This window comes from Pararge aegeria, chromosome 8 (genome assembly GCF_905163445.1).
Source record: "Pararge aegeria chromosome 8, ilParAegt1.1, whole genome shotgun sequence".
NCBI classification, from domain to species: Eukaryota; Metazoa; Arthropoda; class Insecta; order Lepidoptera; family Nymphalidae; genus Pararge; species Pararge aegeria.
Genome location: NC_053187.1, coordinates 9279231 through 9292546, shown reverse-complemented (window position 1 = coordinate 9292546; position 13316 = coordinate 9279231). Strand labels below are relative to the sequence as shown.

The window sequence follows — 13316 nt, the reverse complement described above, 5'->3', positions numbered from 1 at the left end:
AAAGTAAATCTATATTTAGTCATTTTTACATTTTACTTGGCGTCGACTTAAAAATGATATTGAAATTTCTTGCTGTTGCTGAAAAACCACCTAAAATAGTATAAAATTTAATTAATTTGATAAAACATTGATAAGTAGGTAATTAGTTATGTAAAATATAATAATTAAGTGGGAGTCTCCCGGGCGCAAGCCGCACGACGACATCCACAGGCATCCATTTTGGCCAAAAAATAGTGCATCCTTCAATGCTTTTTTAAGTTCTTATATACCAAGCCTATGTCTCCGCTTACTCCATCTGATACAACAGCTGGTCCTTCAAGCCGGATCTGAACCAGCTACTTATGGATCTACAGTTTTTAGTTGTTATACAGAGTCGGCTTTTTTAACATCACCGTTACGACCCTTAGAAGTTAAGCAATGACAGAAAGAACTCAAAGTGGAAACGAAGTAATAAAGGGTATAGTGTGTAGAATTGCAGATGAAAGTTTGTATGAGAAATATTTGCGTACAAGTTGTATGCGGGCGAAGCTGCAGTGAACTGTTAGTGATAAACATTATTAGATTATTACTTAGTAGGTAGGTATTTAAAAAACCATTAGTAACTGACTTAAAATAATAAGAGACGCTGCTGATGGCCAACGTACATCAATTTAGACAAAAAAAAGGATTCGGTATTCTTTTTCAAGCAACTTTCATTGGCCGAATCGCGTGATCTTTTCATTTAGCTGAATTATATCGAATTTCACCAAAATTTCATTATATTTGGATGAGTATACTTTTACTTTTAGGCCTACCTAAAAGTAAAAGTATACTGTGAACCTAGCCCAACTGCCACTAATTTTACTTACTTTTTAAAATAATATATTTTCATTTTTACTTTACATTCGTGGTGTTTAAATCATTAATGCAATGTGATATTAGACCATTTTACTGCTGAGTTTCACGCCAGCTTCTTCTAGATAAAATCTGTCTTGTGGTAATTTTACTACAAACAGACAGACATGTCGTTCCAAAATGGTTATAAAGTACCTAGCCATAATTTAAACAAGTGTCGTTATTATATTTTGTCGATTCAAATAAAATATAGCAAAACAAGATGACATTATTAAATCTTAGAAAGAGGATATAGGTTCTTCAAGTACGTATTGTTGTGTTCCACATTTTACTTTGTATGTAATATTTTAGTATCTTAAACGGCACCCGTATTACTATGTTGTTCGCGGAATGTTAACCTACATTCCAAACTACACTCTCAGCTACAAGTATAATCAGAGTTTATATAACTTTATTTATTACACTACATTTATGGTATCTATTTTATTGGTTACTTAGGAAATGTGCTAGTATTTTAAATGTTGTTTTAACCATGAGTCTATCTAACCAAACTAAAATAACTATGCAATTCATCCCATCCAATAAAATCAATGATAACTCATTTCGGAAGGATCCTAGCTTATAACCTTCAGTTGGAACAGAGTTACCGTGGAATGGGAGCGCGAAAGCTCGCCAGCAGTTGAGCCCCAGGGCTCGACGATATAGTGATATTTCATGACAATAATGATAAATCCAATGTCATTAAACATATTTTAGCTTATCGCCTTCATTAATAAAGCTCTGCCGCCTATTCGTATATTTCCCTTGCGTCTGTTTCCTGCGGTTATGATGTTTCACGAGCCTGCACTCTTAATTCATCATCATCATCATATCCATAACGGCCCACCACAGGACACGGGTCTCCTATAAGGGGTTAAGACCGTAGTCCACCACGCTGGCTTCAACACACTTTTGAGAAAATTATGAAGAACTCTCAGGAATGTAGGTTTCTTCACGATATTTTTCTTCACCGTTGAATCAAGTGATATTTTAATTGCTTAAAACACACATAACTTAGAAAGTGAAGTCGAAGTCCTATTCGCTTTATTTTGTCAACGAAAAATGTCTGCTTCATTTATTAAATTTAAATTTTCTCGCAATCGCCGCGACAGGATGGAGTATCGAAACACAATAACGTCAGAGTAACTTTATTATTCTTGTTTTAAAACTCAAATTCGTACACTCTTCTACTTCGACTTAACACTCCATCAGCATATAGAACCCCTTTTCAACCTACTTTAACTACAATAACTATAGTATAAAAAAAATTACACGGGAAAGATAGTTCGATTGGTCCATCTGGCTCTATAAAAGGGCCTCAGACCTTTGATATACCTACCTAGCCAGATGGGAAAAATCGAAGATGAGTTTTTTTTTTATATTAATAATTGACGGACTAAGCTGATATAAACAGGGCAACACTAAGCAGGGCATGCAACCCCATCCGGCAACATGGCCGCTCTATGTCAATCAACTTGAGGCGTAGGTGTTAAGCCTGATGTGTCGTAAATTACAACGGCCACCACGCTCTTGCTGCTTAACGGCACAAGTAAGCATGGCGATAGTACTTTCCCGGACGAGTTCTGTCACAAAAAGCTCTACTACTAATAAAGATAGAGGAAGGTTTAACTGGTTTTGTCCGTTTGTTTCTAGAGAACCGATGAACGATCATTGCCTCTGGCGGTTCGCGTGCACCGAACGCTCGAGCTGGCAGACGACAAGTTCTATGTCATCACGTGTGGCAAGGCCGGTATAAGTAACTCGAGGTCAGTCCAAATTGAGTAGTTTACGCATATAGATTTTATCGCGTTCTATTGTGCTTAACGGTAACAATTTATAAAGAATCTGCGTGTTTAAAGCTTAAAAGATCAGCCTATATCTACTCTATTGAGGTATATACCTAATTAACAAAACGTTAAGAAACCCATTAGCGTTTTATTATTTAACTAAGTTAATATACTTCTTCTAATCGATATTAAAATTACAAATGAAATATAAAAGTAATTATTCCGATTTTTTTAATGAATTTTTACAAAGGATTGTTTAGTTCAATACCTAGCTATTTTAACTAAAGGGATGAAATAATGAGACAACGATATTACACCCCGGTACTAAAATTTATACTATGAATCACTTTATCCATATGTGTGTAACATCTATAAAAGGGTAGCTCAATATAGTGACCATTGTAGATCGCAAACAGTATATTATCCTTTGTCACTATTTCATTTCTCAATTCGAATTTTGATACAATTTTTCAGAAACGAAACATTGACAGTGTCGCTCAGAATGTTGAACTCAGACGGACGCAAGGTACTCAATGCAGCTTTCGGAATGCCATACACTCTGCGAGCAGAACTAAGCAAACCTGACGGTAAGAGTTTTTTTGCATACGGATATTTCATAGGCCGGAGAGTGTCATAGACTTCTTTTATGCGGAAAACATGATAGATCTAAAGCATAATTTTGCTATAAAGGGCACGGTTAATGACATTCTTTTAAGCTTCCGTTACGCTGCGTGAAGCGCATTGTATTCAAAGTATTCAAATTCGCTATGCGCAAGCGTCTACCGTAAGATACATACTTCAGACTTGAAGATAAATTATTTTTTATTGGGCAGTAAAAGTATTCCGTCTCACGCAACAACTGCCGCGCCGCGCCGATGCGTCAAATGTAAAAATCAATCCATGTATTTATAGCTTTATATATAATACTAGCTGTTGCCCGCGACTTCGTCTGCGTTTGATTTTGTTTTTAAAGTATTCAGTATCGCAAAGCTTTAAATGAGTATAGTAGTATATATATATAACATGTGACTGCCAATTAATTATAGACAAATAATTTGAAATAAAATAAAATTGCGACTATAATTAAAGATCTAAGCTATCCTATCTCTTAAGTTGGACCAGACTGCTCACGGTGTACCAATTTAATTTTAAATCGGTTAAGTAGTTTAGGAGTCCATCGCGGACAAACATCGTGACAGGAGATTTATATATATTAAGATATATGTACCTATTAACTTAGCGCCCGTTAATCGCAGTGCATTAACCGCCGCGTTTTTCACAAAAACAACCGCGCGTTTTATCTCTTTCTTCATCCAAGCATGGCTTTTGATGTGATTTGGTACTAATTATATCCCGACAGCCTACTCCTTTAGGTTCCTTGTTTCACGCAGAAATTATCACAATTAAGACAAAGGTATGTAGGATAGTACCTATCGCAGGCCTAGTCTTAATTGATATGAGATACAAATGCTAATTCGAGTTTATTTAAAACAAAAATAAAAATGAAATGAAATTTATATACCTATACTTCATTGTACATAATGAATGAATGCATACACTTTTATTGTGCACCAAAGATTTATATATATTATAGTTATATATCTATAAATTATATAAATATATAACTATAATATATAGATATAAATATATTACATATATAATATAGAATTACCCATAATTAATGTAAACTACTAAAAATTATATACAACATTGAGATAAAAGAAATAAATAAATGCAACAAAGAAAGGTGTGTTTGTTTGTTACGCTTTAATTCCTGAACTATTTAAAGTTTGCAAGTTTGTACAGCAAAAGGCATCCGGAAAAAAGTACCGTTTCCAAGTATGGAAAACTTTTTGACAAATCAATTCGTTAACAAACATACGTTAATAATTTTTCAAAAATAATTAGTCTACATTTACGTACCTACATACTGTAACTAAAATATTGTTAAAATTCCAGGAACCCACGGCATCCGTATGAGAAATTGTTTCGCGTTCAGCATGCGCAATCACACAGTAGATCTTCTAGACAAACGAGGGTATGTGAAATTTGTGATTGGACGTTGAAATGCGTAGGCGCATTTTATTTACATTTCAGTCTGTTATATTCTTAAAGATATAACTATTAAAAAATTCTACACATTTTACGCAGTCCTATTGCAAATGATAGTATAATTGCAACAATTACAAGAGCTATTTCTGGCCAATAGTTTTTTTTTATTACGAAAGAAAAAGAAAAATAAATATTTTTCTTATATACTATACCTTATTTAAATTTATTTTTATTTTTGGCTTTCAATGCAATTCTATATTGCTGATTTCAAAAGAATTAGGAACAGTTTGATCTATGATCATTCAATTCATATGTGAACACAAAATATCAAGCTAATAATTTAAAAATGGTTGTCTTTTATTTGATATCTCAGTTGGTTCAGTAATGTTATTATCCTCTCCTAGATGCCCGCTGAAAGAACAATCCGTAGCATTGAAAACGGAAAACGGCGCAGCTGAGTTGGCGATTGCATCAATGTTTAAATTTCCGAACTCGTCCCAAATCAACTTCCAATGCGAAATTGGAATTTGTAAAGGTATGTGTCACACTATTCTATTCCCGCGATTTTAGCGACATTACAATACTTGTATGTATGAACTTATAATGTTCGTCTTTTCAGTGTTATGTGCCTTTTGAGCTTTTATATATCGCTGGCTTTATGGTAAAGGCAAAGACGTGAGACCTGCCTGCCTGAGAGTTTTCGAAAAGTTTTCAAGGGTGTGTGAGGTGTGACTTCACTAACTAATTGGTTCGGGGCCAACGTGGTGGACTACGGCCTAAACCCTTCTCATTCTCAGAGCAATGCACTGCACTGAGCAATGACGAAAGTAGATTTCATATTTTTTTTTAACTGTCCCCATTATTTATTAATAAAATAAAATAAGGTAGATTGCATGCTAAGATAAAATGTACGCTCAAAAAATATCAAACAAAACTTATCTTCCAATTCAAAGGTTTCCCTCCTCAGTTCTCCTTCCCCTATTTTAATAAAAGTCGTTTAAGTAGATTTCAATCTAACGTTAAGGGTCAAGAGAACCCTTTTTGACGTTTTAATAAAGGTAATCCCATTACTGTCGGAATCTTTAAAAGGTACCATTATTTTTATCGGAAAATAGATTTTTATAGTTGGCTTTATTAGAATAACAAGTAATATTGTAAAGTTAACTTTTAAAATTGTATTTTAAAAAAAGTAGACCAACCGAAAATCGAGACCAATATTTCAGTAGGTATTTTTTAAGCCCCGGCTATTATTATAAGTTAGGCCAATATATAGTCCGCCTGTATGTATGTATGTCTGTATCATAACGCTCAAACTAATAATTAGATTGGAATGAGATCTTTTTGTTCAGAGCACTAATCTATCGCGATTTTTCATATTCATAATGCGAAAAAGTGTCCGTTTGTTACCTGTGTTCGGCTCAATCGTTGCATCCTGGAGATGAACGTTGAATACATTTTATCCCAGTTATCAATAAAACGTTTCCGAGGAATTTTAAAAAACGCAAAACAAACGCGAAATATTCGTTTAGCCGTTTAGCCGTCTGTGTACCCTCAGCTCTTTATCAGCTAATGGTTGCAGGGATTTTAATACTAGGACTATTTTCACGTACAATAAGTTATCTGATACTTTTATTAGGACATACTGCGGACTGGCAAACCCTACGGCAACCCTAGCCGATGTGTCGTCTTTGGGAACATTGACTTGATTTTTAAAGATATAGATGTGTCGCCGTGGATTTATTTAACTTAACTTTATTTCTTCTCAAATTATAGGCAGCTGTATGGCAACAGATTGCAAAACGGAAGGCCGAATCGAGCCAGCGGACGAAGAAGGTGCTGTTACTGCTTCTACCGGGCTATTTGTGCTCGACCCCAATGATAGTGCTGGTAATTTATATATTTTTATATTAAACAGCAGATCTTAATACCGAAAGACTTAACAGTCACTGTCCGAATTCATTCTAAGAATTCAAGGAACGGCCGATTGGCGCAGTTGGCAGCGACCCTGCTCTCTGAGTCCAAGGCTGTCGGTTCGATTCCCACAACTGGGAAATGTTTGTGTGATGAACATGATTTTTTTCAGTGTCTGAGTGTTTATATGTATATAATAAGTATTTATGTATATTATTCATAAAAATATTCATCAGCCATCTTAGTTCCCATAACACAAGCTACTCTTACTTTGGGGCTAGATGACGATGTGTGTAGTAGAACATTTATATTTATTATTTATTTAATTTATTTAAAGATAACATTAAAGAAAAAAAGGTACATAAAGTTTGCTTACTAAAAGTATTTTTTTCGAAAAGATTATAGAAGTTAATAAGTAAAATTCCGTACACTACACTACAATACACTAAATTTAAAAAGCCGTCTAGCACTTCAGACTTATGGTCTCTACAAGTTTAGTTTTTAACTGACTAACTAACCTTATTTTCTTAACTTAGTGTTACTGCATTAGATGTTACAGATCAAAAACAATATTCACCTACCTATTTGTTATAAGAATACTCAGACCTAGAGTAGAAAGAAGAGCTTTTTACGATGCTCGTCCGAAGAAGTAATACCACCGTGCTTATTTCTGCCGCCAAACAGCATTCCGATGTAGGTCTGGCATATGAGGCTTAACCCCTACGCATCAGGTTAATGAACACAGAGCGGCACTTTCTAAGACTTGCATGCATTGCGAAGTTTTACTGTGTTTGTAGGCGATGGTTTTCCACTTTCCATCAGGTGGGCATTCTTGGCTTATCGGTTTTTTACCGGATATACTTCGGTGAGTGTGCTCAGGAACTTCACAATCTTGTTCCTCTTTCCTAGTGTTGCCCAAATGCAAGAACAAGACGAGACTTAGCCAGTCTTGGTCTTGGTCTTGCGCCAATACACCTGGTCTTGGTCTTGGTCTTGGTCTTGCGCTCCCAGTCTTGGTCTTGGTCTTGGTCTTGCAGCAAGAGTCTTGCAAGTCTTGCAATTACCTATTAGTCTATTACTATTTATTAAAGTTTACTTTAAATCTTAGAAAAACGTATTAGAATTGGAACATTGTGAGCTTGAATTAACATAGCCATAGTAAAGATCAAGCAGATTAATAAATAACTGAAGATTTGATAAGAAATTCGAAAAATCAACTGACCTATATGTCGTTTTCCATGGAAGTAACTGTTTCTTAATAAACATTTATGATTTATAAGCTTACATTTGCTAAAACATGTAAAAAAACAAATTAATTACAATAACTTGACTGTATTTTAAAGAACAATACTTATCTGTCTAGAAAGAGATTGAACCCTCAACTTATAAGAAATTTAATAAAAGAGTTTTACGATTTATCATTTATTTGAATAAAGCTGAAGAGTTCGTTTGTATGTTTGATGACAGAAGTTTTAAAATAAATAAATAAATCCTGAACGTCACTATACCTCCAAAGTTACTATTCCTCGTGGACGAAGTCGCGGGCACAGCTAGTAAATACTTACTCTCATCATCTCTCTCAGAGATATTCGAACACTTTTTTGCTATTTTTTCTTGTAAAAACTTAAGAAATATAATGACTAAATGTACAATAATAGTACCTAAGTAATTAGTTTAAAACCATATAAGTAATCAATATTATAATTACTTACTAGAATGAATTATTATGACATCTACTACCTATCCTCACCATTTTATCCTAATCATAATACTACTTGCGTGATCAGTATAATGTATTCATTTTCATTCTAAGCACTCTGAAACTTATTTATTCTTTGGAACACCTGTAGGTACTCTTAAAATTCGAAATTATTTTGCATGAATAGTGTCAAATGTTATGATTTCGGCGCGGCGGCAACGATTGTTTTAGATTTCAAAAGAAGCCGCCGGCGCGTGTATCATAACCATGTACTTCCGAAAAGCGGCAAATTTCTTTGAGAAGTAAGTACAAAACCTTTGATGCCGCATTATCAAAGTGCCGATGGTTAAAACATAACTATGCATGCACTCAGTTTGATTTTAATAGATATTTTTTTATTCGCTATGTTTATGGTATTAGTCGTAATGCGCATAGGTCCAGTTTTTCATATTCTTTGATATAGTTTTTTGCGTCTCATAGAATTCCTAAGCGTACCTACCTACCTATACACCGAACTGTTACACCTAACTACTCCGTGAAATAGCGCTAAGTCCTAGCTGCAAGACGCAAGAGTCTTGCAGGCTATGTCTTGTTCTTGCTCAAGTCTTGCACGGTCAGTCTTGGTCTTGGTCTTGCTAAAAATACGCGGTCTTGTTCTTGGTCTTGGTCTTGCAAAAACGCAAGAACAAGACCAAGACTGCAAGACCAAGACTGAATTTGGGCAACACTACTCTTTCCCCGTTCTACCACAGAACGGCGAGACACCGTGAGCGGTGGCATCCTTATGTGGTTGATATTCCATCAACACGCATGAAACATTTTTATCCACGTTTCTGATACGTGCCGCTAAGTTGTGGAACGCTTTCCCGACAACTGCGTTTCCTGCCACGTATAATTTGAGTACCTTCAAGGCTGGAGTGAATAGGCTTTTTCTAGGCAAGCGTGCTCCAACCTAGACCTCATCATTGCTTTCTAACGGGCATGATTAACGTCAAGCGCCAATCGTTAGTAAAAAAAAAAAAATGACAATTATTACTTTAAAAAAATAATATATATAATTTAGTTGCAGCATTGGCCTGCACAGAGGGCGGCGTGCGACCGCTGTGGCTGCTGTACTTGGCAATAGCCCTTGGAGTCATGTTCCTGGTTATGCTGCTCATCAACTGCTTCCTTTGCACCGCCATGACATGCTCTTGTGCAAGGACTGACGTAAGTATTGATCTCTTGACTTAACGTGTCCTTCCATCACAAAAGCTGGCATTGGCGTAGCAAGCATTATCGACTTCGGAGATCTTAAGGCACTCAAAAACGCAGGAGATACGACGACTTAATTTATTCTTATGGTCTTATGAATTTAAAAAACAACAACAATAATTATTTATCATTATAAGTTAATCATATCAAGTACGTATCTATAGACCCAACTTAACTATGTGTTGGTATATAGAAAAAAGTATTTAAAACAATAACAAATAATATGAAACTTATACTTGGTCCATATGCTTTCCATTAGCTACGTAAATTGTAGTTTTTAACCTACCGGTATAGTAGGATATCTTAATTATTATGCCTCTGGTGGGAAAAGAGATCAATAAACCTAAGTATCCGAAGATTTTTAGAGCGAGACAACCTGTGCGGACGCGCGAGCAAAGCGAGTAAAGGATGCGTGAGAAAACTACCAATACAATCGCTCGCATATCTGAGCTTTTTTAGTAAAGGAAACATCAGAACAGAGGTGGAACTGATTTAAGCTTCGATAAAAGCTTAGATTGGCTCCATCGTTTCGGTTAAACCTCGCACATTTTTAATGGATAGGCAATTAATGCAAAAAAGATTTCATAAAGCATACACAGCTGCGGTTCGATATTTTCAAGGTGGACATTGATTTTCGTGTCGAATTATCAAATATAAACAAAGTGATAATTTTGTAAATCTGTTCTTAATTAATTCTACAATCATCGTATACAAATACAAAACTAATGAGAGACAATTCATATCACATTGGTATAAAAAAATCATTGGCAGAAACTGTATAGGGTATTGTATTGAATTTATTAATTTATATTTTTATTCTATTTATGTCAACAATAACACATATTACCTATATATATATGTGTGTCGTCATCTATTTAACCATTTTAATGTACGTGTGAAATAATAGTATGATCATAATTATCGTTTTTTAAATCATTGTGTGTTAATACAGTTACCGTCTAAACCCACACCTTTTGTCACTAACTAACGTAACTACTGCACTAAGGGCTCTACTATGATTTTCGTAATAAATATATTCATATAATATTGAAAGAAGATACCTATCCAAATTAGGGGGACGTTCCTTGGAAGGAGAAGTAATAACAAGGTTGCGCCATTAAGGGTGTGAACGAAACCTAGGAAAATAGAATCGCTTCATTTTCATATTTCAACCAGGCAATATTCCGTTCTCATCTCAATCTCCCTCCCCTACAAAAGATGAGACTTGCACCCCATCATTACCCTGAGAATGATTACAATAGATTTATGATGAGAGATTTATAATCTCCACTAGAAGTTAGCCCTGGACTGCAATCTCACGTGATAATAAATGTTGATGCAGCCAAAGATGGCAGGCTAATCTGTTAGAAGCCTATGCTTCTAATCTGTTAGAAGCCTATGCTTCTAATCTGTTACAAGCCTATGCTTCTAACAGATAAAATTAAAAGCCATACCTACCCCTAACCATTTTTTACACATCATCCTGTCGGAAGGCTAAGTTGCTTGGCGACACGTCTTTGTCGTTAGGATGTTAACTAGCCATGACCTAATAAGAGCCTTCAATAAGACTAGATCAGAAAAAAAAATCAGATATCATAAATAACCAAATTGTCCCTGCTGAAGTTCGAACTCGGGACCTCCAACTTATAAGAACACCGTGCTCATCACTGCGTCAGGGAAGTCGTCAAAACTTAACTTTTAATGGTTTTTCAACTTTTCATTTCGGGATGGTTATTAAAAAAATTCAAACTGGTAACTGTCCTGTCCACGATCCATGTAAAAGAATAGGCATAACAACAAATTCAAATAAAAATACCCGTTACATTATTGAAAAACATGCTGGTATTTTATCAGTTACTTTGGATTTTTAACAATCATGGTAGAGTCCTTGCTTGATAGCGTGCGTTATTCGACAGCCAAATGTAAGGTGCAGGTTTACGGTAACAGCACGTTCATGTACTCACAGGTGATAGAGAAGGACCCCTCTGTGGTGGAAGATTATGACCCGTACCGCAGTTGGCACGGAAGTCAGTACGGCAGCCGGTACCCATCTTCAACCATACACTCTGCGAGGTAATGACCCTTGCTTGAACCGATTCTTAAGTATGATATATATATAATATAAAATATCAGACAGTAAAGAACTTTTTTAGAAATCAATAAGTACAGAATTACAAATCCCAACAAATAGAATATTGTCGGTACACTTTTAGCACAAAGTTCAACCCTACTACCTAAGGATAGTAAAGTGTTTTTTTTTAAATTCAACTAAGGATAAGAATCCAAAACTTAAATAAAAAGCTGTACGCACCTAGCCTCTTGTTTTGGTTTTTCTGTTTGATTTTATTATGCGTGTAGACAGACTACAATTATTATTTCATACAATTATGTCGGAGCAGATTCTTAGTTCTTCTCAGACATTAGTATAGATATTATTTTATTATGACCCAAAAAGTATATAGTGCCTAAGCTCATTTATTTTGTGCCAACGTCTTAAAAGTTCTTATGGGCCAGCCAACCATCGAAGTAAGATCGAATCGAACTATGTTCAGGATTTGGGCAGCAAAAATTCATATCGTATTCATCTATAAAAATATTATGTACTTACTTAATATTTTAATAGTATGCTAATAAATAATTTATAGTATATATTAAAGGAATAGGGTGTACCCCCTACATTTCTTATTCGTAATATATTATGTGTTTAATACAATATGTTTAATAAGTTATTTAATATCCATAGCACTATACTAAACTTGCTAATGCGTATCACTGTAAAAAAACCTTATATTTTATTAACTGTACTTTTTTGTGTTCAAGTATTTTTGTACCTACCTACAGCAAACTGGTACTTTAACTGTTATTCTGTCTTTAATCCAGCCGGTGACATTATTTATAGGTAATTTAAAATGACAGTTTTATATAACATTTCTTGACGTCCTAAAAATATGAATTCTATTAGGATGTAGTTTTAAGAAAAGTATCACACCCACATCGAGGTAGTTTTGAGACATTTAGGGCCTCGTCGTTTATGTTTCGTGAGGAAACCTGCATGCCTGAGAGTTCTCCATAATGTTCTCAAGGGCATGTAAAGTCTACCAATCCGCAGTTAGCCAGCTCGGTGGACTAAGGCCTTAACCCTTCTCATTCTGAGGAGACTCTTGCCCTATAGTAGCCCGTTAACGGGTTGATGATCAACAGCCCACTGATGATGATGCAAAAGTGTCGTATCAAACATATCCAACTTTACAGTAAATATAATATTTGAAATATAGTTCTGGTTAACCAACTAGGTCAGTGTCGGACAACAGCGACCACTACGCCATAGTCCAGTCGAGGCCGGGGAGTCGACACTCCGGCATGCATCGAAATAGGCATTGATCACAGGTATTTATTTACATTTAGCCCGTTAAACGGCATTGGAGCAGCATGGTGGGTTAAGCTTTAACTACCTCTCAACAGACAGAAAGTCCTGTACACAGCAGTGGTAAAAATCTGGCGAACCCAGAATCCAGTACAAAATAAAGGAATTAAAAGGCTAAGGATATCTTTCTTTTTTGATGGTGGTAATTGACGGTTTTGCAACTTGCCATAGCGTAAACAACTTACTGAAGATCGTAATTTGGAGAATGGTATTTAGTCCTTCGCTGTACCTCCGTGCCTCGGAGAGCACGTTGAGCCGTCGATCGCCGCTAATGATTTACACCTACCGAAGATTTACACGCTGTTACCAAAGTTCG

General features: G+C 35.4%; 1 protein-coding gene across 4 annotated transcripts in view; it reads left to right on the top strand.

Moving 5' to 3' along the window:
* Positions 1 to 13316, top strand: part of LOC120625602 — a 44412-nt gene that overhangs the window by 27971 nt on the left and 3125 nt on the right. The window contains exons 4-11 of one of the 4 annotated variants that reach the window (XR_005658817.1): positions 2527 to 2639; positions 3135 to 3247; positions 4620 to 4698; positions 5117 to 5247; positions 6486 to 6599; positions 9386 to 9531; positions 11543 to 11649; positions 12852 to 12963. Coding sequence is in view for 2 of the 4 variants with exons in the window: in XM_039892666.1 (XP_039748600.1) it covers positions 2527 to 2639; positions 3135 to 3247; positions 4620 to 4698; positions 5117 to 5247; positions 6486 to 6599; positions 9386 to 9531; positions 11543 to 11649; positions 12870 to 12957 (891 nt within the window). In the remaining 2 variants the exon portion in view is untranslated. The remainder of the gene's footprint in view (positions 1 to 2526; positions 2640 to 3134; positions 3248 to 4619; positions 4699 to 5116; positions 5248 to 6485; positions 6600 to 9385; positions 9532 to 11542; positions 11650 to 12851; positions 12964 to 13316) is intronic. The other 3 variants (XM_039892666.1, XR_005658818.1, XM_039892667.1) reach the window with 3 other exon arrangements.